This window comes from Rhinoraja longicauda, chromosome 16 (genome assembly GCF_053455715.1).
Source record: "Rhinoraja longicauda isolate Sanriku21f chromosome 16, sRhiLon1.1, whole genome shotgun sequence".
NCBI lineage: Eukaryota > Metazoa > Chordata > Chondrichthyes > Rajiformes > Arhynchobatidae > Rhinoraja > Rhinoraja longicauda.
The window spans coordinates 22,165,476-22,191,775 of record NC_135968.1 but is presented as its reverse complement, the minus strand read 5'-3'; the positions used below and the strand labels follow the sequence as shown (position 1 = coordinate 22,191,775).

At 40.6% G+C, this 26,300-nt stretch overlaps 1 protein-coding gene across 1 annotated transcript in view; it reads left to right on the top strand.

Moving 5' to 3' along the window:
* cusr (Copper-only SOD repeat protein) overlaps positions 1-26,300 on the top strand; it is an 87,330-nt gene that overhangs the window by 38,704 nt on the left and 22,326 nt on the right. The window contains exons 4-7 of the mRNA XM_078413401.1: positions 11,981-12,064; positions 13,421-13,522; positions 18,670-18,811; positions 21,017-21,140. Coding sequence (XP_078269527.1) covers positions 11,981-12,064; positions 13,421-13,522; positions 18,670-18,811; positions 21,017-21,140 — 452 coding nt within the window. The remainder of the gene's footprint in view (positions 1-11,980; positions 12,065-13,420; positions 13,523-18,669; positions 18,812-21,016; positions 21,141-26,300) is intronic.

Sequence of the window (26,300 nt, the reverse complement as noted above, 5' to 3'; positions counted from 1 at the left end):
TAGGCCATTCGGCTCTTCGAGCCAGCACCACCATTCAATGTGATCATGGCTGATCATTCTCAATCAGTACCCCGTTCCTGCCTTCTCCCAATACCCCCTGACTCCGCTATCCTTAAGAGCTCTCTCTTGAATGCATTCAGAGAATTGGCCTCCACTGCCTTCTGAGGCAGAGAATTCCACAGATTCACAACTCTCTGACTGAAAAGGTTTTTCCTCATCTCCGTCTAAATGGCCTACCCCTTACTCTTAAACTGTGGCCCCTTGTTCTGGACTCCCCCAATATTTGGAACATGTTTCCTGCCGCTAACGTGTCCAACCCCTTAATAATCTTATACGTTTCGATAAGATCCCCTCTCATCCTTCTAAATTCCAGTGTATACAAGCCTAATCGCTCCAGTCTTTCAACATATGACAGTCCCGCCATTCCGAATTAACCTAGTAAACCTACGCTGCACGCCCTCAATAGCAAGAATATCCTTCCGCAAATTTGGAGACCAAAACTGCACACAGTACTCCAGGTGCGGTCTCACTAGGGCCCTGTACAACTGCAGAAGGACCTCTTTGCTCCTATACTCAACTCCTCTTGTTATGAAGGCCAACATTCCATTGGCTTTCTTCACTGCCTGCTGTACCTGCATGCTTCCTTTCAGTGACTGATGCACTAGGACACCCAGATCTCGTTGTACGTCCCCTTTTCCTAACTTGACACCATTCAGATAATACTCTGCCTTCCTATTCTTACCACCAATCCCAAAGACGAGTGGGTTTGTAAGTTAATTGGCCTCTTTAAATTGCCCCTCGTGTATCTCCTTGGTAAACCAGCATCAGCAGTTCCCTGTTGCTACACCATAACATTCTCCATTGACCAGATACTTCATTGGACCTGCCAGTCATGTTGCAAAGCTCAAAGAGCAGTTGAGAGGCTGAGCAGGTCTTTGGCGAGAGATTCATTGTCTCAGTCCATCAGCTTCAAATATACAAGGATCGCGATGGCCTGGATGAATACACCACCAATAATTTTCAGAAAACATGGAACAATCTAGGATAAAGCAGCTAGCTTGCTTTAATGGCACTCCATCTACTCTGTAAACGTTCATTCCTTCCACTACCAAATCAATGGTCAAATTAAGCAGGAATTAAAATCTTCAATGTCTACGTTGTTAGTCTGGGACCCAAACAGTTTTTCTTGAGAGGATGCCATTATTATTTTAGTGAGTGATACTGCAAACCGTTTGTTCTTTGGAAAAGTATTAGTCATTCATAACATCAGTCTGAATGTTTCATCTACCTTTTCTAAAATTACAGACTGTGAATTCAGCTTCGCACACTGAAATTTACTTTTAGTGGAAACAAGCCAATTAAAAAATCAAATCACAATCTGCCTTATAGCAGTTCATCTGTGATGAACTGGTTGCTAAGGGGACGGAAAGGGAAAGATACGTAATTGTGCTAACATTTGGTTGCATTACCTCCATTATTTAGTGGCATTATTTTTATTTTGCCTATGAAACCATTCATCACACGTCTCTTTTAATTGAATGTGAACAAATCTTAAAAGTTTGAGAATATGCCACTGGAAATTATAAAAGTATGTTTTATGATCAGAGAACTCGACCAAGTTGTCCAGTTACTGATTGAAAATAAAAAATGACATACCTGGAAATCTATAACAAAATAGAGTTTCTGTGTAACTCCATTTTAATATGGGATGTAAAATTTTTTTTTTTTTAAGTAAGTGCTTTTTAAAGACAATTTTGATGCTCGTTTACCTGCTGTACATTTCCAGCATTTTCTGTTTTTAGGTCCAATTAATAGTAATTGAAGCGTAAACAACCATCCTAAGCCAGCTGAGATTTGGGTGGCACAGTGATGCAGCTGGTAGAGTCGCTGCCTCACAACTCCAGAGACTCGGGTTCAATCCTGACCGTTGCGTGGAGTTGCACGTACACCCCGTGACCACGTGGGATCCCCCCGGGTACTCCAGTTCCCTCCCACATCCCAAAGGCATGTGGGTTTGATGGTCAATTGGCCTCTATAAATTGCCCCCATTGTGGGGAGTGAATGTGAAAGTGGGATAATATAGAACTAGTGTGATTGAGTGATTGATACTCAACCTGCACTCGGTGGGCCGAAGGACATTTTTCCATGCTGCATCTTTCAATCTTTCATCTTTCAATTAATTAGTGAGGGGATGATCATGGATGTCAATGTACATGTTAGTAGATTTTCAACTTGTCTCTGATGGACTGGCAGTCCTGTCTCGAAACCATTTTGTTTTGTATTCTATTGACCTTCTTGGAAGCCCTTTAGAACAGAAAGCAGCAAGGTGAACAAAAACACTTTCACTAAACAGAAAATGAGCAGGTTTGAGGAAACAAAGAATCAAAGAGAATGTATTGGTGAACTGCTCTTTAATCTGCTTAAAAGCAAAACAGAAGATTAATTGGTTGTGGTTTCTGTATCAGACAACCGCAAGTAACATGAACCAGCAGTGGGGCTAATGAATGCCAGTACAGGTAGTTTTGCTGTAATGAGATAGCTGCATTCCCAAGAAATCTCACCTTATAGAAATAATTATGTCGATGGGTAAACAGAGGTTAGAGGATAGAGCTTCAAACTCATAATAACAATGTTTTTTTGCCCAGCAGATATTTTTAAAAAAAAGTATTTTTAAGTTTTATTTATATTACAGCAAGCTCAAAATACTAAAAGCTGTATGTTACATTGTTTAGTAGAGTGTTCCTGCACAAATATGACCTGGTGGGGCCCGCAATGGCTGCCTCGCCAAGTCTGTCTCGTCCTTTTCCTTCTTTGTTGTGTTTTAGTGTGTGTTGAATGTATGTTTTCGTGTTCTTTAGCTTGTTTTATGTGGGGGGTGGGGGGTGGGGGGGGGGAAACTTAAAAAACATTTTTTACCTTGACGGAGATGCAACTTTTTCCGTGTCGTATCTCCGTCCACACTGCGGTCTAACATCGTGGATCTGGCAGCCTCTGCTGGGAACCGACTTCGGGGGACTCTAACTGCAGGAGCCTGCAGGACTTAACATCGGGGAGCTGGCAGTTTGCTGTCGGGGATCGACCTCGGGAAGCTCCAACCGCGGGAACTTGCGGACTTTAACATCATGGAGCTCGCGGTCCCTTGGCTAGGGACCGACTTCGGGAGCTCCAAGCTTGACCGGAGCTTCGACCGCCCCGACGCGGGAGCTTCGAACGCCCCGATGCGGGAGCTTCGATCGCCGGCTGCAGGAGCTTCGATCGCCCCAACTGCGGATGGTTCGACTCCCCCAACTACGGGAGAATAAAGAGGGAAGAAGTTTACTTTATTGCCTTCCATCACAGTGAGGAATGTAGGGAATTTGCTGTGAAGGAGGTTTATGTTAACGTTTATTTAGTCGTGTGTCTTGTTGCTTTTTTCAGTATGGCTCTATGGTAATTGAGTTTCACTGCACCTTAATTGGTACATGTGACAATAAACAGACCTTGACCTTGAAACCTTGAAACTTTGAAACTTTGAATAGAAGCGATTACTTGTCAAATACAGTGGCCTCTGCAGTGAAACTGACCGACCATGTTCCTAAGAGAAAGTGGTGTATGATTACTGCGGGAAGGTTACATTGAAACAATTTGTTTGTCTGGACTGCTTTTTCGCTTGCTATTCTGCATGTCAGTTTCTAAATTAACTTTTAAGTTGTTCTCTCGTTCCTGATCAAACTTGTGTTATAACCAATTCGGCCCTTGTAATACAAAGATTAATCCATCTAAGTAGGTGAGGCAGGTAGTATCGCATGTTTAAGACAGGTACAGGGTTAGGAAAGACAGAGGGATATGGGTCGAACGTAGGCAGGTGGGGCTAGTGTAGATGAGACATGTTGGTCAGTGTGATCAAGTTGGGGCAAAGGGCCCGTTTCCACACTAAATGTCTCTATGACTCTAATCCCGTTACATCCAATTCGAGTTATGGAAATGTGCATTATAGCAGAGTCACCTCTAGCTTAGGTGGCATTTAGCAACAAGGCCGGGGGTTTGCCGAATTCTTCGGAGCCAGCTGAATATCAAGCAAAAGTGAAGATATTCCATTTTAAATTTCTTTAACTGATAAAGTTTTAAATTATTTGTGTTGCAATATAGATCGGTTAACTTTTATAACTGATAAAAAATCTTCCATTTTCATAGTTTTAAATGGCTGTGACTATGTGAAGCACTTATAACTGATAAAGGTAGGAGCAGTACTATGCTGAAGAAAGGTCCCTACCTGAAACATGTTCATGTTCTCCTAAGATGCTGCCTGACCCGCTGAGCCACTGCAGCACTCTGTATCTTCAGCTGTACTGTGCTGTTCGTCAATGGTTTAATTGCAGACATGGGGCTTTCTAGGTGAGCCATTGAAGATCCTGCTGTTGACCAGACAGTGCTGTGTTTGGACCAGCAAGGTAAATGCACCCTACACCTAATCTTAGGAGCAAAATGCCAAAAGTAGTGATTTTGAGCTGGGTGGATTAAGCTAGCAAGATCTGGCGTGCAAGGTTTGAATGGCTTAACAAAAGAAATTTAAAACAATAGAAAAGCTGAAAATCTAGTACATAAAACAAAAATCATACAGCTTCGCACACTGAAATTTACTTTTAGTGGAACAAGCCAATTAAAAAATTAAATCACAATCTGCCTTATAGCAGTTCATCTGTGATGAACTGGTTGCTAAGGGGACGGAAAGGGAAAGATACGTAATTGTGCTAACATTTGGCTGCACATATTGTCATTCCCATAAAGATGACGGAAATATTAATCTTGAGATGAGAACAAAAGTGAGTCAAATTATAATAGTAAGGCACTAATGTGTGCAGTAGCGCTGCTTTGTAGTAGGATAGGTTTACCGCATGCCTGGTAAATATGAAAGCCCAACTCATTGATTGGGCAACAATACAGTTATCATGTGTACTAGTTTTCATAAGGTGAATTTGTTTTGTTGTTTTTTGAGTATAGGTTTGGGAGTGAAGTTTTCTTGAAATCTGACTGAGATGTCCTTGTTTCAAAAACAGTTCCAGGCTGAAAACCATTTTTCATGCATTCAAGCTCCATTTTGAGATGTGATTTGAGACGATATTCTCCTTTTTCCATTCAGGAAACACTGAATGTTGCCGTCAACAGTATTTGCTCAATGCTAAATAACGCCTGAGAAGGTGGTCCTTGAAAACTGCTCATGTGTGTGCAATCACATGGAACATTTCCTATAAGATTGAGTGGCGTGTACAAATCCTATGATATAATTTGATGCTAGCATTTAAGAGGTGTGATATACATTCAAAGACAAGCCATTTTACTTGTTTTTCTTGATCCAATGAAAAGTTATTAAAATGAAATATTAATGCAATGTTGCTTAGCCAACGGTATTTCCATCTTTTCTGTTTTATGTCAGTTTCTGACATCTGCAATACTTCTTTGCTTTCAGTTTACCTGTACCTCATCGATAGACTTTAAATTGGCCTTGCTTTCCTCTAACAATTTTTAAAAGGCAACAGCATCGATTGCATTTTCAATGAGGAAACACTGATTAGGATTACAAATAATTTATTCTGCCCATTGTTGCTAATTTTCATTATTAACTTCCCTTCTATCCCAGAGCAGTGTAAGGTAATAGAATTGATTCAGTGTACTGCTTATTCATTAAACTTGTTTGAGTGTTTCTGCATTTTAAACACAGAAATCAATCTTTTTAGCCAAGCAACCCTCTGTTCGTAATGTAAAAGAAAATTAGCTTGTTGATCATTAAAACACTTCCGTAAAATATTCGGTTTTATTCTCAGTAGAAATCTACCTTCAATGTGACTAAAAGACATAACTTCTGTTTTTAGCATGTTTATCATATTTAAGTTATTGTGAATGTTGTGTATGCTTAAAATCTTCCCTTTGCTATTGCAATTCAGTTACTAATATTAACATTAGGTTAATGTTTCTGTTTCAAGATGTACAGAAATATAAGAAGATTTTTAATTTCAATTATGATGAAGTTGGTGGACACATGAGACGAATACCTTAATTCTAAGTAAAGATTATAAATTTTTAAGGGTGAAAGTTTACTGCCGTTCCAATCTTTCAAGGAAACAAAATCCATTCCTTTTAATCGAAATACATTTTCTGTCGTGATATTAGGTCCAGACATTGTTGGTATGTTGAAGTGTAGGCCATGATTCTGAATCAGAAGGTTTCTCCAGTGCTGATCCAAGAAGGCACTGTATTTGATGTAAAATCTTTCAGATGAGATGGCACATCAAGGTTCTGTCCTCCTTTCTTAGCTACTTTGTAAAGTTTTTTTGAAAACGGACTATGTTCACACTTCAATCTTGGAGATCTTTCTATTATCGTAATTCAGAGAGAGTTTCTCTAATGAGTTGCTTTTGAGCAGGAATCAACAAAACCAACCTCCTATATAGCATAGGAATCTGGAAGCTGATGCTCGCGAGGTGAATCTAAAACTTATGCCATCATCACAACATGACTTTCTCGTTGGCCATGGGCAAAATCTCAAATAGTTGTGAGGACTAAAAGCATTGGGTGAAAAGCTCTGAAGGGGCTTTTAAAGCTGAAGTTAGACTTTAAGAATGAGACAAATATGATAGGAAAAAGTATCATCAGAAAATATTTGAAGTATAGACAGCAGCATGTTACAACTTATAATGCATCACTTACTCCTAGGTGAAGGATAGGGAGAAGAGGGTTTAATGGGAGTGAATGCTTTTCAAAATTCTCATCAGTAATCCAGCGATAAAAGTTTTGATAATCTTTTATAGCACATACACTTTTATGATTTATGATGGATTTTCCAGTCCTTAATTAAATTACAACCACATGCGCACTATTGACTTTGAGAACAGCACATCAGACGTAGCAGGAGATGATGAAGACGCTAAGTATGAATACAAACATTTCATTTATACCAACCTCATATCATAAGGGCCAGTGTTTGGGGGAATCTCGTGTTACTCCCAAGTACGTACTCCCTTTGGTGTGATCACCAGTCTCCAGAATAATTCACTATGCTTTGATAGATTGAGTCTTTCCAAGCGTTTTCCTTAAAACATTGCTGCAAGCCTTTCCTGTTTTCACTCTTTATTTGTCCTGTAGTTTTCCTGTGAGGATATCTGCTTGGTTAATCACATCTGTTCCAGTAATATCCCATAGTTTTGCCGAGCTGGTCTGCAAGAATCTCCTCCTCCCAAAACATCAAAGTATAGTATGAGATGTTATTCAGGTAAAGAAAAATACACGTACATGTAGAATACTGAGTAACTGTGATATCACAGAACTATCGAGAAAGTTATTGAAAGAAACCATTTAATTTAATGTTGGTTAGTAATGAAAGGTCACTTATTTAATTCGTTGGCACTGTAGGTGCCATTGTAATAACTAGACCATTAGACTTTAGAGATACTGCGAGGAAACAGCCCCTTCGTCCCACCTAGTCTGCGGCGACCAGCGATCCCCGTACACTAGCACTATCCTACACACTGTGATGTCTTGAGAGGTCGGGAGCTTTTCTCTTGAAGGTTGGGAGGTGTGGGCGCCGGAAATGAAGACAGAAAAGTTCTTGTTTTCAAACTTAAATTCCATATATTTAGTCTTTTCCAAAAACAGGTAAACTTAATTGTTTGCAGACAGGTACACAAAACCAAAACAGGTAGTTAAATCAAAACTGTAGCTTGCTGCCTTCTTACAAGATATAACTCAAACACTGCTTCTCTCCCTCTCTGCTCCGGTCGTTGTCTCTCTTTTTAAATACACTGCTTCCCTTCCCTTTTAGCTCTCTCATTGAGGCAATCAGCTCATCTGGTTCAGCTGGGCAGCAATCAGTGTCGGCAGCAATCAGTGTCAGCAGCAATCAGTGTCAGCAGCAATCAGTGTCAGCAGGGCAGGCAGCCCTGCTGACTATGGGTTCTGTAGTCTTTTGCTGGCAGCCATGATGGTTTGTAGTCCTTGTTGCATCCACCGGGAGGAAATGTATCTCCCCTCTATGACTCTACCTCTCATGATATCACAACACGAAGGACAATTTACTATTTTACCGAAGCCAATTAATCTGCAAACCTGTACGTCTTTGGAGCGTGGGTAGAAACACCCGGAGCATTCGGATAAAACCTACACGGTCACAGGGAGAATGTACAAACTGTACGGAGAGCCCCCGTAGTCAGGTTCAAACCCGGGTCTCTGATGCTGTAAGGCAGCAATTCTACCTCCGTGCCTCTATTGACACAAAGAATAGCTTTGAATTCCTATCAATACTTCTTCCGTCTATCCATGGTCCTCGGTACCATCAGAATTTCAAGTTCAGACTGATGTATTGGTGAACAAATGGATGAGAGTCAAAAGGCATTTCAGATGATCTTAGGTTGTCTCAGTAGAAATGAATAGGAGTGTGTAGGAAGGAACTGCAGATGCTGGTTTACATCGAAGTTAGACACAAAATGCTGGAGTAACTCAGCGGGACAGGCAGCATCTCTGGATAGAAGGAATGGGTGATGTTTTGGGTCGAGACCCTTCAGTCCTTTTCACATATCAGAGTCATAGTCTAAAGTTGTGTTATCTGTCTTCCTTGCAAGTAAATGATAAAACAGCTTAGAAGCAACATCTACCAAGAGGACATTTTCTTTACAGTTCCACTTGACAAACCCACATTGTCCACTGTATGAACGGCAGTATCAATGTCTTTGTTGATAGGTCATTTCCAGGTTGGGGAGATAGAGTTTCTTGCTTGCAAGGCATACATTCCTCAATATGAAGCACCTAATCTTTGGTGATTAAATAACCTCTTTTAATGCGATGTGCAAAGCTGAACAATGGGTCAGTGCAAGGGACAAATTTAACTTATAAATCTCTTTAAACTTAATAATATGTTATAATTACCATTGGAGTCTAAGCCGCATGGGTCCTGTTAAGGGATGTTTAGATAAATATATTTCCTATTGTACCACTGAACAGCAGAAGAATTTGTAGATATTACATTTCATGGGATTGTCGGCTTAGTTAAGAGGCTAAATGAACCTCAGGTGGTCTGTGATTACAGGTGTCTGCTGATATAATTCCTACGACTGCATATTTGAGTAAACACTTCATTGATTGTTGAGTGTTACAGTAAATCACATGTTTTGGCCAGAACAAAAGGGGAAAATAGCGAGACAAGCAACTACAGATGTTGATTTAGAAAAAAAAACAAAGTGCTGGAGTAATGCAGTGGGCCAGGCAGCATCTCTGGAGGACATGGATAGGGTTTGGACCTTTCTTCAGAGAATCAAACAGGTTGGGTAGGATTGGTGTAAATGGCCTCTCGATGGCTGGTGCAGTCTGGTGGGTCGAAGGGCCTGTTTCTGCACTGTATGCCTAAAACTAAAAGCAATGCCCCATGACTGTAATTTTTGACTATTAGAAGCAGTGGTGCAATTTAAATCCATTATAGATTTTAAAGAGAAAAGCATAAATATTTGAAGGAAATTTAAAGCTGTAATGAAAGAATTTTAAAATGCACTGAATGGTTAACTCTTCAAGCAAGTGGGCACAGGTGCAGGAGGCTGAATAGGTTGCTCTTGCTTTGTATGACCCATTGTCAAATATGTTGCTCTGAATACAAATAATCATAAATGATTAAAATATGCAGCTTCTTCCAAATGTGACCTACCTGCCTGCATTTGAAGTTCACATCATATTCCAGAAAGAAGGCAGGTAATTAAAATGCTTACCTTTTTAATCAGCTCTTACAACTGATCCAAAAGTGCTTCCCGTTAATTTAAGTATTCTGAAGATAGACACAAGAAGCTGGAGTAACTCAGCGAGTCAGGCAGCAGTCTCTGGAGAGAAGGAATGGGTGACATTTCGTGTTGAGACCCTTCTTCAGACCCGAAACATCACCCATTCCTTCTCCAGCTTTTTGTGTTTATCTTCAGTTTAAACCAGCATCTGCAGTTCCTTCTTACACATTTAAGTATTCTGATCCATTAAAATTCTTCAGTTTAGTGTCCCACACACAAAAAAAAATCTCTGACCAGGCCCTACATCAGTACTGAACTGATCACAGCTATATTTGTCTCCTTTAATAGTTAATCTCAGTGTCAAATCTTTGGCTTATTTTGTTCGTAGTCTGAAGTCTGAAAAGCAACCCTCACAACTTGTTGCTGCCTTTAGAATTTGACTGAGATTTAGTTTGCACTATGGTACAGGCATCAAGTCTGACCTAACTAGAATATACTAGATTTACATGAATTTTCAAACCAAATTCCTGTCCTCCTCCTTCCCCCAAAGAAAAACAGTCATTGCTCCCACACACCAAATGGACACATCACACTATTTTGACTGCACTGTAGGACTACTACCATCCTGGTGTGAAGCTTGTGCTTCGACAGTATGCAGCAAGTATGCTGATCCTCTGGGAAGGCTTGAAGAGTTGGTATGTTGCTACTGTTAGTTGAAGAATATTCTCCCATTGCCTTCTGTTTTCAAATAAATGTGTTGCATGAGGCTGTGAAAACATTGACGCTTCATTTTGGTGCAGCTCAGACTCTGGTTAATGTACAACGTTATGTGGTTCTCATAAATGTCTGCACCTGGCATAAAGCAAGGTTCACGTGATTTATCACAGTGTGTTATACTGGAACAACTTGCTAAAAGGAACATGACTTACAGGAATTTTCCCAGTGTTCAGCACAATTGGTCTTGTGCTGTGAATATTATTATTTTGTTGGCAGTATTTCTTTGGTGTGATTTTACCTAATGGAATTAAGGTTCAGTATGAAGCAACAAACAATCTGCTGGAGGAGCTTGTGGGTCAGGAAACATCCATGGGTGGAAAGGAACAGTTGACGTTTCAGGCTGAAACCCTGCTGTAGGGCCTGATGCAAGATCTTCACCCAAATTGTCGACCATTTCTTTCCGTGCACATCGATGCGGCTTGACCCACTGAGTTCCTGCAGCAGATGGTTTGATGCTCAGGATTCCACCTTTTGCACTCTCTGGTGTCTCCAGGGTTTAGTATGAATGGATATATGTCCCTCACGATGTCCAACACGCTAACAGTGTTGCTGTTAGCTCAAAGCCCAGGGTCAATCCTTACTCACTGATCGTTTTAGGGTTATCCCTGGAATGGTTCCAGTTCCTGCATCATTCAGCAAAATGTACCATTGTTGTGGTTGTTCTGCTCCAGAGAAAAACTGAATAAGCAGGAAAGAGTGAGTTGTGTTAACTCTGCACAATGATGCAGCCTCATAGCACCAGAGAACTGTATTAAATCCTGACCTTGATGCTGTCTACGCGGAGATTGCACGTTCTCTCTCTGGGTTTTCCATGAGTCCCCTAGTTTCCTCACATATTCGAAAAAAATATGGTTGGTACGTTAATTGACCGCTGTAAATTGCTCTGCATTTGTTGTTGATTGGGAGAATCTGGATGGTGTTAATGAAAATATGGAGAGAATTTTTAAAAAGAGATTAATGTAGGATAATGTTGTATCTCTAAACTAAACTAAATTTGGGGGGCAAAGTGGTAGAGTTGTTGCCATAAAGCGCCAGAGTCCCAGGTTCGATCCTGCCTCTGGGTGCTGTCTGTGTGGAGTTTTGTACATTCTCCTGTGTGGGTTTTCTCCAAGATCTTAATTTTCCTCCGGCACTCCAAAGACGTACAGCTTTGCAGGTTAATTGGCTTGGTATAAATGTAAAATTGTCCCTAGTGTGTGTAGGGATCGCTGGCCGGCGCGGACTTGGTGGGCCGAAGGGCCTGTTTATGCGCTGTATCTCTAAACTAAGCTAAATCTCTCCCTAAATCTGAGTAGTGATGTTTTGCCATTGGGAGGTCATGTGCTAAAACTTTTTCCAATGAATCGTGAGTAATTACGTAATTTCCCCGCTCCTCGTAAACTCCAGAAAGGCTATGTTAGAAAAACATGGACATTTTCATTTTCCTGTAGAATTGTTGATGTGTAACACCCTCTCCTTTTAATTTCCAGTGGCAACAGGTCTTCCCAGATGGGAGTTCAAGTGACACAACTATGAATATAAACCTTGAACCAACTGACCCAAACGCAGGTGGTGTAAGTGGAAACATTACTCAGTGCATTACTTTTCAGCTTAAGCCAAGTCCATTTGAAATCAGTTTCAAGATGACTGCTGCAATTAAACATTCATTGAAAACAATAATGGGTTTACTAGATGCATGTTCCATAACTGGTGCTGATATAAAACTGATATAAAAGATTCACACCCACTTTGATCCACCTATAAAATTCCAAAGCACCAGGGCGTAGCCCCTTACACTTCATGTGTTGTACATAATCTTTGTTAAATTATTTTCATCAAAAAGTCCAACCTGTCTGGAATTCTTTACTCCCGGAGGGTTTTGGATCTTCGGGGGTTTTCAAGAGGGAGTTGATAATTGTTGGAAAAATCAGGGAATTGACAGTGATGGGGAACTAACACAGGAACTGAAGTCAGGAGCAGATCAGCCATGATCATTTTGAACAGAGAGGCAGGATTGAGAAGCTGAGTGGCATATTCACACTCCTATATTCTTATTTCCATTGAATCAGGCGTTCCATTTACCCAAACCTGTCATCCTTGATACCTCTCTGTTGTGCACATTAAAGGTACCTACCTGTGGCATATTTGTCAGCCAATTCAAAGACACTGCTTCCATTCTTCTTTATAATGACACACTGCACTTCCCCAGCTGTAAACAGGTCTTCACTTCCATAGAACATAGAAGAGGACAACACAAGAACAGGCCCATTGGCAAACAACGTATGTGCTGACCATCATGCCAAGACCACCTCTATTTGTGCAGAATCTATATCCCTTCATTCCCTACATAATCTTCATCTATATACTAAAACTCTTGTTTGTTTATTTGTTCCTGAACTACAGCCAAAATGGTACACGATAGCACAACAATTTTAGGCCCACCTTACTCACCGCCGTCCCTTTGGTGCTAATGGAAGATGTTTCTTTGAAATTGGTGTTATATTTTTAAAGTTATTCATATTTTAAAGTTTGAATCTATCTCCTAGGGAGGGAGAGGGAGGGAGGGAAGATATGGGGGGTTGAGGGGGATGGATTGGGGGGGAGGGGAGGGGGGTGGAGGGAGGAGGGGGAGGGAGGCGGAGGGAGGGGGAGGGGGAGAGGTGAGGGGGAGAGGGGAGGGTGAGGGGAGGGGGGGAGGAGAGGGTGCTGCACCAATGCAGGAGAGGTTTAGTCCCAAAGGGTCCACTTGGTCTAGTGTCAATATAAAAGCCTCTTCAATCACACTATCGTATCTGCCTCAATCACCAACTGTCACCAAATTCCAGTTTACTCTTTGTGAAGTTGAGATGTGCAAGTAATTAAGTGCAGAATTTTTTATGATGTCATTGTAAAGTTTCCATGTTATGCAATAAGATTTGTATACTTCACAGATTGATCATCTAATGTGGCACGTTCATACTAACCCGCTACAATCTCCCGGAACCTGCAGTGGATTAGGAGGACACTATAATCCTTACAACGTAGACACAAAGGTAAGTCCTATCTGATTGTAATCTTTTGGCACTGACTGCAATAAGAAAAGCAGGCTTCACTGAAAATTATACCACTGTTAAATGTTTGTGGTTGTCCATTGGTATTTTATGATATCAATATCAAATATTAATTATTGAGAATGGTCCTTTGTGTGGAAAGCCTGACAATCTTTTACTGAATCATCATTGGTGTATGATAAAATTCAACATAATGTATTTATATGTTATATATTTATATATATATATATATATATATATATATAGTAAATATAAATATAGATAATAAATATATATATATATACATAATAAATATTTTTGAGGTATAGATAGGGTAGACAATCAGAACATTTTTCCCAGAATGGAAAATTCAAATACTAGAGGACATAGCTTTCAGATGAAAGCAGCAAAGTTTAAAGGGCCTGTCCCATTTACACGATTTTTAAAGCGACTGCCGGCGACTGTCAAAGTCGTAGCAGATCGCCAAAATTTTCTTTTACTCCACGACAATGACCACTACAACGCCGAGTCAGGTCGATACAAGTTACTTTTTTTGTGAAACTAACACCTGGCTAAGAGATTACACCGTCTTCGGAAACATCGCAAAATTCCCAGGCTTACCTGACCGTCAAACTGTCGCCTCCAATCTACCTGTCAAATGTCTTGACGGTAAATAAATTGGTTAAACAAAACTATCTTCTGGTATCTTCAAATGCCTTTTCTTAATTTAATATTACGTGCTTCTAAATGCATCTGCGACAAGGGTTTTTCAGTGAATAAATAAATAAATGAATGAAAAGAGTTCTCATAGTGCAGTACCTGTGTCAACGTTTTATTTCATTGGTCAAAATGAATGAGACTAGAATCTTTGAATGAGATGCCATGATAAAGTACTTAGAAACATAATAAATTCAGATTCTAATTTTTTTTAAATCACCAAAATCAACTTTATTACAACAAACTCCATTCCTATGAAAGATGGATAACTACATGCCAAAATCTTTTTTTTAAAACGGACACTTCAAACGATTACAAAATATGCCTAAAAATGTCACTAGCCGGACCTTGCTGTCGGTTTGTTCAAGTGTCCACCCACCTTTGACAGCATCGCGGTCTCCATCCCCATTCCACACCTGGCTGTTACAGCTGCACTTCTGTCAGCTGTCAAAACGGGTTTTGACAGTTCCTGTCGGACCTTGGCTTCTCCTGATCCTGGTACCAGTCTCCAGTTGACGTTGGTAGTCGACAATGAAATTCATCCGTTCTCAGTACCGGCGACAACCTAGCAAACCCGGGGACAGCATGCGACAGCGCCCGCAATAAGCTACGATACCTGGCAACAAGCCAGCTGTCGCCCAGAAATTTCCATCAGGTAAATTTTACCGCAACACACCAAGATCCGCTACGATTCATTGAAGTCTCCTCATGATCATGCCCGCGACACCCCGGCGAACATTCGGCAACAGCCTAGTTGCCGGCAGTCGCCTTAAAATTGCCTAACTGGGACAGGCACTTAAGTGTGATGCACGTTTTTTCTTTACACAAAGTGTGGTGAGGGGTTGCCGGGGGTGGTGGTTGAGGGGGATATGATAGCATAATTTAAGACATTTTTGGATAGGTGTATGTCGATTTGCAGGGAATTAAGGCATATGGCATTATCTACAAGCAATTAAAAGTTAGTTTTGGCATCATGAATTTTCTGTTTGGCTTTGCCCCAGCAATTGACGCCTCTGCCATCATATTTTAATGGAACTGCTGTACTTGGGTGAGATTTAACTTGGCACAGGAACAGCAGAGGGTTCCCAGACTGAGATTTGGAATTTCAATGCATGGTGCATCCAGAAATATTGGTAGCAAAGCTACTTGGCCCCATGCCAGTACTAGAATCTTGGAATTCTATGGAGAAACATAGTTAAGTCCTGACATTTGTGCACGTGTGTGGAGTTAGAAATTCAAGCCCAATACAGGTGACTCCCATGTTACAGCAGTTACACCAGAGAATTGACAATTCAATACCAAAAGGAATCTGGGACACAGGATAAAATTCATTCTTATAAAATTAATATGAAAGGGAGAAAATAAATAAACACAATTTTTTCTCAACTTGCGTTTCATGACACATGCACTGATTATACGGCTTTGCATTATGGAAAATCCTGGTACGGACTGTTTCCTATGAATGCACCTTTTAGCTTTAGAGATACAGCAGGGAAAGAGGCCTTTTGGCCCACCAAGTCCGCACCGACCAGCAACACTAGCACTATCCTACACACTAGGGACAATTTACAATTTATAGAAGACAATTAATCTACAAGCCTGTACATCTTTGGAGTCTGGGAGGAAACTGGAGCCAACCAGAGAAAGCCCACATGGTCACCAGGTGAATGCACAAACTCCATACAGACACCAACCATAGTCAGGATCGAACCCGAGGCTGTGGTGCTATAAGGCAGCAACTCTACCGCTGCACCACCGTGTCCCCTCTCCTTGAAATGGCGGGTCACCTGTATAACAATTGTCTCAGCGTTATTGTAATTGATGTGGATTATAATTTGATGTGGATCTATTCAATGAATCAGAGTTTCCAGTTTCAAAATTTCACATCCACGGTTCAGTGCCTGGACTTGGATCGGATGCTTCCAATAGATAACAGACTATAGCAGGAAATGACACACATCATTAAGTACGCTGCAAATACCATCTGTTACATATATCACCCATCAACTCTGTGAACTTTGGAAAGTTAACAAATGATCATCAAAAACTAATTTATACAAGGAAACAGACAATTTATGTTTTTGAGTTACGGTTTTACCATGGCTTTGGAAACAAAACATACTGAACGTGAGAGTAGGACTTTCCTGTTTTTCAATGGAAAATTGTACTAGGAGATTTTTATGTGGTTGCTTTTTTTTGTAAAAACTATACAGCAGATAACCAAAGGAAATTGATGACAATTGGTGTCTGTACTCAAATATTACTGGATGATAAACATCTGTGAAGCAAAGGTCAATGACATCCTGTCTCCGTTACACGACCCTGTCACCCAACAATATGTGTCCACCATGTGGACTACTTTCAATTCACTCAGTGAAGGCAGCCAACCATGATGAAGTGCATCTCCAAATCACGGCCGGCATAGCCTGTGGTCATCTGGGAAAGTGTCAGAAGATCACAACCTCAAATCTGCTGCAAAGCTAACGGCCTGACGGGCAGTAAAGACTCCTGCCCTCCAATGCATCTCTGTCTTGTAGCATTGACAAAGCACTGGAGAGATATCACCAATGCTGTTTGTGCAAAATCCCTTCAAAACCACTGGCAGGGTAAGAGTACCAATGTCCTCAGCATTGAGGCCCTTAATGACACTCACTTGCCTGATGGTCAAGCCACACCATTCACAAACCTAATGGAAGACTCCCAAATTGGGCACTCTAATGTCCATCAGGTAAAGAGATGATCGGAAGGACAGAAGAAAGGATTTGGGGCAGTTCTCAAAGCTTCCATGGAAAAGTTGTGACCTCTCCATTCACCATGGGAATTGCTGGCATGTGATCACTCCAGTTAGATAAGAGGCATCCAGAGATGCTGTCTGACCTGCTGAGTTACTCCAGCATTTTGTGTCTACCTCCTATCCCACATTGACCTCACTGAGCCACCTCAGAATCCATGGAACTGGAGTGGAGGCAAGTTGCCGTTAACCTCAAGGAGAGAAGATTAATGCTAATGATTCATGTTGCTTAGCAATTTTCATCAGCCATCTCCCAACTGGTGCTCTTTCAATATGTCAAACAAGAAGTGCATGCTCATTGTAGGGCAGAAGGATGCCTCCAACATGCAGTTAAAAACCAAAATATTGAAGTTTAGTGGTTGTGCCTGAAACATTAATTCAGCCCACACTGACCAATACAATTACATTCTTATGGTGCTCATTAAACAAAACAACATAAAAAACAAAATTATTAGTTATTATCAGTGAACCAGACTATGGTAATGCAAGCCAAGGTTTATGGTGCAACCTTAGTAGTACAAAGTCCATCGTAGTTTGGTGCAGAGGTAGGGTTGCAGTTCAGGTAGTGTAAGGTGATTCAAGAGGCTGATGGATATGGGGGAAGAAGCTGGAGGTATTTGCTCTCATGCTCCTGCTCCCTCTTCCTGATGGTAGTAATGAGATGAGAACGAGGCCAGGGTGGTGTGGGTCTTTGATTGTATTAGCTGCCTTCTTGGGTGGGGAGGTCAATACCCACGATGGACTGCACAGTCCACCAATTTCAGCAGCCTCCTTTGTTCTTGAGCATTCAACAAACAAATCCAGACCATAATGCCATAATGCAAACTGTCAGTGTGGTCTCCACCTGTAGAAGTTCAATGGAGTACTTGGTGACATGCTGAATCTGCTAATCATCCCATGATTTGATTGATATGGTTGGCCATTTCAGTTACATGTTCCCAATGTTGGGGGAGTCCAGAACCAGGGGCCACAGTTTAAGAATAAGGGGTAGGCCCCTTAGAACGGAGATGAGGAAAAACCTTTTCACTCAGAGAGTTGTAAATCTGTGGAATTCTCTGCCTGAGAAGGCAGTGGAGGCCAATTCTTTGGATGCTTTCAAGAGAGAGTTAGATAAAGCTCTTAATGATAGGAGAGTCAGGGGGTATGGGGAGAGGGCAGGAATGGGGTACTGATTGTGGATGATCAGCCATGACCACATTGAATGGCAGTGCTTTCTCGAAGGGCTGAATGGCCTACTCCTGCACCTATTGTGTATTGTCTATTGTCTATGTCAACCATGTTGGTTGCATGGGATCACAGGAATCACACCAGGTAGAGTAAGGGCAAACTTGACATCCCCATAGATTGCTGTCCCGATAGCGCATTACTAATATCAATCAGATATTTATGACAGTCTATGACTATTATAATGCTATTTTTTTTATTCCAATTTTATTCATTTTTGTTTTAATTTATATTCCTCATCTAACTATAGTGGGATTTAAACTCTTTGTCAAGCAGGCCTCTTGCTCAGACTTCTGGATACCAATCCAGCAACTTTGCTGCTATGCTACCATAGCAACTTGTATTCGGTAAAGTGCAGGCAGATCCTGACTAACACACATCATTGGAGTATAAATCATTGTTTCACTTATATTTGCAGGAGGGCTATAATGTCAGCTGCTCGTTAACTTGGCCTTTGCACTGTGAGGTGGGAGATTTAAATTCCAAACAAGGCCCAATAAGTCTTGGGAAAAGATATTTGAAGACAGATGTCAGTCTGCCATTAACTGGAGATTTTACTGGTAGGTTTATATGGATGTGCGTTTCCCAGACCATCAGATTCTGAGGTCATGTGAAGCGCAAAGATTTTGTATGTTGCTTTTAAACACGTAAATATAGTTTTTTTGTTTTGTTATGCATGCTTTTTGCAGTAAATATTTGTGATTTGGATGGAAGAATACAATGTTTCGGTGATACATTGGCTTTGCATAAAGTATGCAAAGAGTCACCACATATCTGGGGCAGACATATGAGAAAATGTTGGAAATTTGCAGCAGATCAGGCAGCATCTATGGAGATGAGAGTTAACTTGACCCTTTAGAATCATATGTCAGTGTAGATAATGGTAGGTGAGCAGTGAAGATGGGAGGAGAACATTGCAGAGATATATTAGAAGACCAAGTGAATAGGCAGTACCTCACCAAGTGGAGATCAGTTTGGTGATGTGTGACGTCATACATCTGACACTTGAAATAGAATCATAGTCGTAGTCTTTCAACATGGAAACAGGCCCAACTTGCCCACACCGCCCAAGTACACTAGTCTTACCTGCTTGCATTTGGCCCATGTCCCTCAAAACCTATCCTATCCATGTACCTGTCTAAATGTTTCTTCAACGTTTCCATAGTACCTGCCTCAACTACCTCCTCCAGTAGCTTGTTCCATACACCCACCACCCTTTGTGTGAAAATGTTACCCCTCGGGCTCCTATTAAATCTGCCCCTCTCACCTTAAAATTTACCTTAAACTCACCTTAATATGACAGTGTTTTCTGAATGTTTATAAACCAAGACATTTGGAGAAACAGAGATTTGGGTATGTATTAGAAGGTACTGGACACATTGAAAGCAAATTAAAAATCTAACTGGAAGTTGATAGAACAATGGAGTATTCTGATGAAGAACAAATCCATTCATCATCTGAAGAAGTCTCCTAACTCGTAGTGATGCCTGTTCATTCCCTCCCCAGATGCTGCCTGATCCTCTGAGTGACTCCAGCACCCTGTTTATTGCTGAACATTCCAGCATCTGCCATTTCTTTTGTCATTCATTGTTTCTTCTGCACAAGCACAGTCCACTTGCTCTCAATTCCCCATTCTTTGCCTACTGCTCTGTGTGTTTTTCTTTTGACTATTTAAGCAATCCTGATTTGCTACTGTCAAATCAATATGTGCCACCCAATCAAAGCCTGTATTCCAAATCCTTACCAGTCATGCATTTCTCCTTCTGTAGTTTAGTTTAGTTTAGCAAAACAGTGTGGAAACAGGCCCTTCGGCCTACCGAATCCGTGGCGACCAACAATCACCCGTACACTAGTTCTATGTTATCCCACTTTCGCATTCTACACACGAGGGGCAATTTACAGAAGCCAATTAACCTACCAACCTACACGTCATTGGAATGTGGGACGAAACCGGAGCAGCTGGAGAAAACCTATGTGGTCACAGAGAATGTGCAAACTCCACACAGATATCAGCCATAGTCAGGATCAAACCTGAGTCTCTGGCACTTTAAAGCAGCAATTCCAACACTGCGCCACTGCACCACCCATGTCATTTCTGTTTTTGTTTTTTTTGCCAAGCATCATAAATCTGTTCCTCTGGATATTGTTTCCAATGGGTGAAAGTTCACTTTCTCAATATTTCAACAATTTGCAGATAAATGGCATCAAATTTCTGGCGCCCTCCCAATCCAAAACTGCACCACTTAGCTTGTATTGCTTCCCCTCACTCCCTTCCTAAAGCGTATCACTCCGGTCAAGTCACTGCGGTGAGTAGATTGGACTTTTCTGCAAGGTTTAAAATTGTGTTCTTTAGCTCGACTCTAAATGTATATTGTATATCAATATACAATAGCCTTAGGAAAAAATATTCTATATCTCCTCCCGATCTAAAAAAAACACCAAACTGCCTTTGCATCCTTTCGATCATTTTTTGTAAATTTTAGGACATACACTATGCACCTACCAGTTAAATTATTATTAATACAGCACAAAAGGAAGTGCAAGAACTTAAATTCCACCTGGAGATTCCTAAGCCAGCTAAAACGTGTGTTCGCTGTTACAAATACAATCATAAAAAGTGAACATAGTGTCTGCCAAGTGAGAAAGCTCTCCATGCTGCCTGACTTGTTCCGTATTTCTAGCATTTATTTTGATTTGGGATTTGCATTTATGACAGTAATTGTTCTTGAGATAATGGTCAAATTGCCTTCTTCCTTCATTTCCAGTTGTGGGCAGATCAGTGGTGATTCACAATAACGATCACAGTAAAAGCTTGAAGGACTGTGCTGACATTGTCGCTGTATCTTCAGTGAAGTTATTAACTTTTCCAAATGTGAACCCATTCAGCAGGTAAGAACTGAAGTGGATGAAGGTCGCAATGGATTTAATGTGGAATTACATTGTATCTACATGTTGATGTAAATACTGGGTGTGAGTAAATGTTTCAGCTGAAGGCCAGTGATGAAATGGTTTTTGTATACCATACAATTAATATTTACTGCCTTATTTGAATTCTTGTTCAGGTATCCTACAAACATTCTTTTTCTGATGCATTAATAGATTCAGTACTGCTTGAACTGCTTTTGCCCTGAACTAGAAAATGTCATCACCTTTGGTGATTCTCAATTTTCTCATATCTTGTCATTCTGTTACCCTCTTTGGAAGCTTTCTCTAAAAAAAAAAATGCTTCTTATTCTATCAAAATATCCTATCCCTTATGTTTAATTCATCCACCGGTTATGTGCCCATTCTGAGAACGGTAGATGACTGTGCTTTTAACTAAGTCTTCCCTCTGCCTGTTCTCCTCTTTCACTCCAATTTGATGTCATTCATAAATTTTCAAGAAATCCTCTTAGTTCCTGATCGTAGATCAGTTATAATGACGACGAGCAATAGTGGTCCTACCACAAATCATTGTGCAACATCCTAAATGCCACTTCTCATTTTGTTGTTTGCTGATTTATTTGAACCTTATATAGAAAAACAATTTAAAAAATGTGGAAATGGTCAGCAGGTCAGATGGCATTTGTGGAGAGAGAAATATATCTGGTCAATGACCTTTCACTCTGAATCTTCTGCAGAGTACCTTATCAAAGACCTTTAGGGAATCCAAATATATTATGTGTGATGCTTTGCATTTTTGTTACTGCTTTAGGAAGGATGATTAAATGTAGCTTTACCATTTAAAATTCTTATTGAGCATCATATTTTCAGTTTGTGGGCATCTTTACCGAGTTTGTACATTCTCTCTGTGACCACATGGGTTTTCTCCGGGTGGTCCAGTTTCCTCCCACACTTCAAAGATGTACAGGTTTATTGGCTTCTGTAAATTGTAAATTGTTCCTAGTGTGTAGGTTAGTGTATGGGAGATCACTGGTCGGCACGGACTTGGTGGGCCGAAGGGTCTATTTTTGTGCTGTATCTCTAAAGATTAAAATTTTCTAGTGTCTTGGCACAAGGATTCAATTATCTTTTGGTCACTTTAAGTCAATAGATTCACTGAACTTGTTTATTAATCTTTCTTAAAATAAAGGAATCACGCTGGTCATCCAGAAATCTTCTGGCAGGGTTTACATTTTAGTTCATGTTTATATGATAGGGCAAGTGCAACTGCTGTCTCTTGCCTAAAGCATTTTACAGCACATTTAGTCTTCATAAGGCAACAGACAGCTTGTTTCTTTCCCTCTTAAATATCTTTATGCTTCTTTGATCTCTCCTAATATCAGATATCAACTTTATAACAGAGCATTCAAGTTCTATTTAAAATTGTAGGAAGAATGTTTTTGATATCATAATAATCAGAGGAAACATTAAGAAAAAAAATATAGGTCTCAGTTCATTTGCCATGAAGAAGGCCATCTGATCATGTTCCACTCGGTCAATGGAGCGTTCTGTCCCATTTTGTCTTCCCTTTATGGAGCTTAGTAATTGTCAATGTCTATAATGATACTCGCTGCTTTTGATGACATGGTGGCCACTTATTGTGCCACTAACTTTCCCTATTGTGTCTCGACCCAAAGCGTCACCCATTCCTTCTCTCCAGAGATGCTGCCTGTCCCACTGAGTTACTCCAGCATTTTGTGTCTACCCCAGATATAAATGCTCAGCGGGTCAATCAGCAACTGTGGGTAGAGTAACATAGATTTAATATTTGCATGTGTATTATTTCATCAGAACAGCATAAAAGTCAAAGCAATGGTAACACTGTTTCAGCCTTTAAGGTTGTTCATGTCTTAGTTTAGTTTGTAGATATAGCAGATGGTTGGAAAAAGACCAGAGATGAAAAGACGGAAGATTTGAGACAAAAGTTTGCAGAGTTGTGAAATGTGAAGCTAGAGGAAAGAATGTAAGCAGAAGGGGAGGGGGACGGGAGAAGTAAATGTGAGTCCAGGTGGGGAAAAGGGGGGAGAGGGGGTTGGAGTTTGTATTGATCTAAAATTGGAGAATTCAATGTTCATACTGTTAGGTTGTAATCTATCCATGTGGAATAGAAGGGTGCTATTCCTCCAGTTGCATGTGGCCTCACACTGGCAGTGGAGGAGGCCCAGCACAAAGGTCAGTATGTGAATGGGAAGATGAGTTAAAATGTTTAGCAACCAGGAGATCCAGTAGGCCTTGGCGGAATGAGCACGTGTTTGGCGAAATAGTCGCCGAGTCAATGCTTGGTTTCGCCGATGTACAGGATGCCACATTGGCTTCATGTTTGGCACAGACATTCTCGGCAAAGAGCCTGTCCCTGTGCTGTACAGTCCCATGTTGTAACATTGCTTACTACTTGATTGTTGCAAGAAAATAAAGGAATACAACTATCACGTGTTCCTTAAACAATCTCAGTATGAATGAAAACAGGTCTCTTAAACTGTGGAAACAGCTGCTATTAAGAGACCTTTAAAATGCTGTGGTTCCGTTAATCTAAATCATTATTTATTTTTGATCTTACTTCTGGTTTCAACAGTTACAAAACGATATAAATATACGACACCACACTCCCCCAATTTCTGTTCCTGTTTTTTAATAATAAAAATATAAAAATGGTAATATAGAAAGAGGTAATGCCATTTCAAAAAGCTGCCTGCTTGGTTTAGTTCCTGGAATAAATCGCAATTAACGTCAGACAGTGGGATGATTAATGTTGAGCTGGTTGGTGCTTTTGCCACTGCCACCACTTTTTGCCCATTGCGGTTTCATATTTGCTTTTAATTAAAATGTTCCATTTACACAAAATTAAATATTCCTTCAACAGTTGTGAAAACATCAATTTGTAATGGAGTCATAGAGTCATGCAGCGTGGAAACGGACCCTTCAGCCCAACTTGCCCACAATGACCAACATGTTCCACCGACACCGGTCCAAACTGCCTGCATTTGCCCCATATCCTGTCCTTGTACCTGTCTAAATGTTTCTGAAATGTTGTGATGGTACCTTCTAAATTAACAAAATTAATTATTGCATTAATGAAGCAATTTGTCTTGAATCAGTGGGAACGAGATAATATAAAGTGTGACCTAATGTTTAGTCAAATAAAGGGCCATAGGGTCTTAAAAGAGGATAGGGAGTTGGAGAGCCAGAATAGTTTTGGGAAAGAATTTTGACAACTGAATGTCATGCACGTCAACTGAAGGCACACCTGCTAAAGTTGAGGAGAAAGAGGAATAACTGAGACGCTGTAGGTTGGTGGTAATTGTGCCAATGACCTGGTGCTCATAAGGCTGAAGCAGGTTCTGGAGATGGGGAGAGATTAATCATGAGGACTACACATGAGGACTAGAATTTTAAGTTGGAGCTGTCCAGAGATAATTTCTTGATTAGTACAGGTGTCAGAGTTTATGGGGAGAAGAATGGGGTTAGGAGGGAGAGATAGATCAGCCATAATTGAATGGCAGAGTAGACACGATGGGCCAAATGGCCTAATTCTACTCCTATCACTTTTGATCTTATGAGAGCTTGGAACCACTGCAGGCCAGAATAATGGGAGGGTGAGGACTGTGGAAGGTTTAGATATAGGATATGGTCAAGGTGGAATCTAAAACCTGGAGGATGTCGGCTGGTCAGAAACTACCAAGTTCTGTGGTTGAACTGCTAAAACTGCTGAAACCATTAATACGCTTCCCAAAATCTTGGCTGGTAACATTTAGTCTGTTAACTTTTACGTTTATCTGCAGCTAATAGAAAGAGTCCAAGCCTCAGTAAAAGCACTCTATTGAATTCTTCTCTGGTTTTATCATTGATTAAGGGATTTGTTCAGTGACAATCAACTGTAATTGCACAGATCTGCCTGGCTCGAGTGTCAACTATCAAATCTCCCAACTTCAGACATGTCATTGTGGCGTCAACATTTTAACAAAACCCACTTACAGGATGAAAATAATCTACTGGCAGTTTGTACCAATTGATGGCTTCCTTTGTAAATGACATTAAAACTCCTGTTATTTTAATTACAGAGGGAACTCAGCACAACTCAGTGCAATGTACATTTTCTATTCATTCACAAGGCACCATAAAATCTGACATTGTCAAGGAAACAGGCTTATTATTTGAAACCTACACATTACGATAAGCTTTTGAATAACACACAAAAAATGTTTCTGAAAAGAGCATTGTACATAAGTTACCAGTACAATTTCCTGACAGTGGCTCAAGCTGCTGAAGGATTACTGTAAATAAAATTGTGTGCCAAAGATATTCTCCATTTCAACAGGAAATTCCAAGGGATGTAACTTTGGAGAATGATATTTCCCAAGCAGACTGCTGTTTGCCTCCTGTTTATCTCCCCCCACTATTCCAGCCTTCATGTCACTGCACTGTAGCTGCCCAGTGAACATACTTTAAGGATTTGTCCCATTTCCTATCACCCCATATGGTATACCACAACAGCTGCAAAGATGCCTTCAATCTGAAATCACATGTTATTTTTAATGCAGCATATAAAACAAAAATGCCCTAACTATTTGTTCAAAGACAAATGGCTTCAATGTCATTTTTTTTATTTTTCAGGAAACCTTGATTGTACTTGAGAGCTAAATACACCACTGGTTTAACACATCAAATATGGGACTGGGCAATGTTTTGCTGAACACCTTCGCTCAGTCTGCCTTAGCCTACACGATCTCCCAGTTGCCAAACACTTTAACTCCCCTTCTCACTCCCATACTGACCTTTCTGTCCTGGGCCTCATCCACTATCAGAGTAAGGTCAAATGCAAATTGGAGGAACAGTTCCTCTTACTTCACGGGCAGCTTACAACCCAGGGGTATGAATGTTAATTTCTCTAACCAAGTAATCTTTGTATTCCCGCTCTCTCCGCCTCTTCCCCACCCTAGTCATCCTGCTAGTTTCAATGTCGCCCTGCTTATTTTCATTGTTTGTATACATCCTTTATCACCTTCTCCACAGCCTACAATGGACCATTGTGGGCTCCACCTTTCCTTGGTCATCTGGTTGGCTTTGATTTGTTCTTTTCATGCTTTTCATTCATTTGCTCTTTGCACATTTTCATCTCTAGTTTCCCTC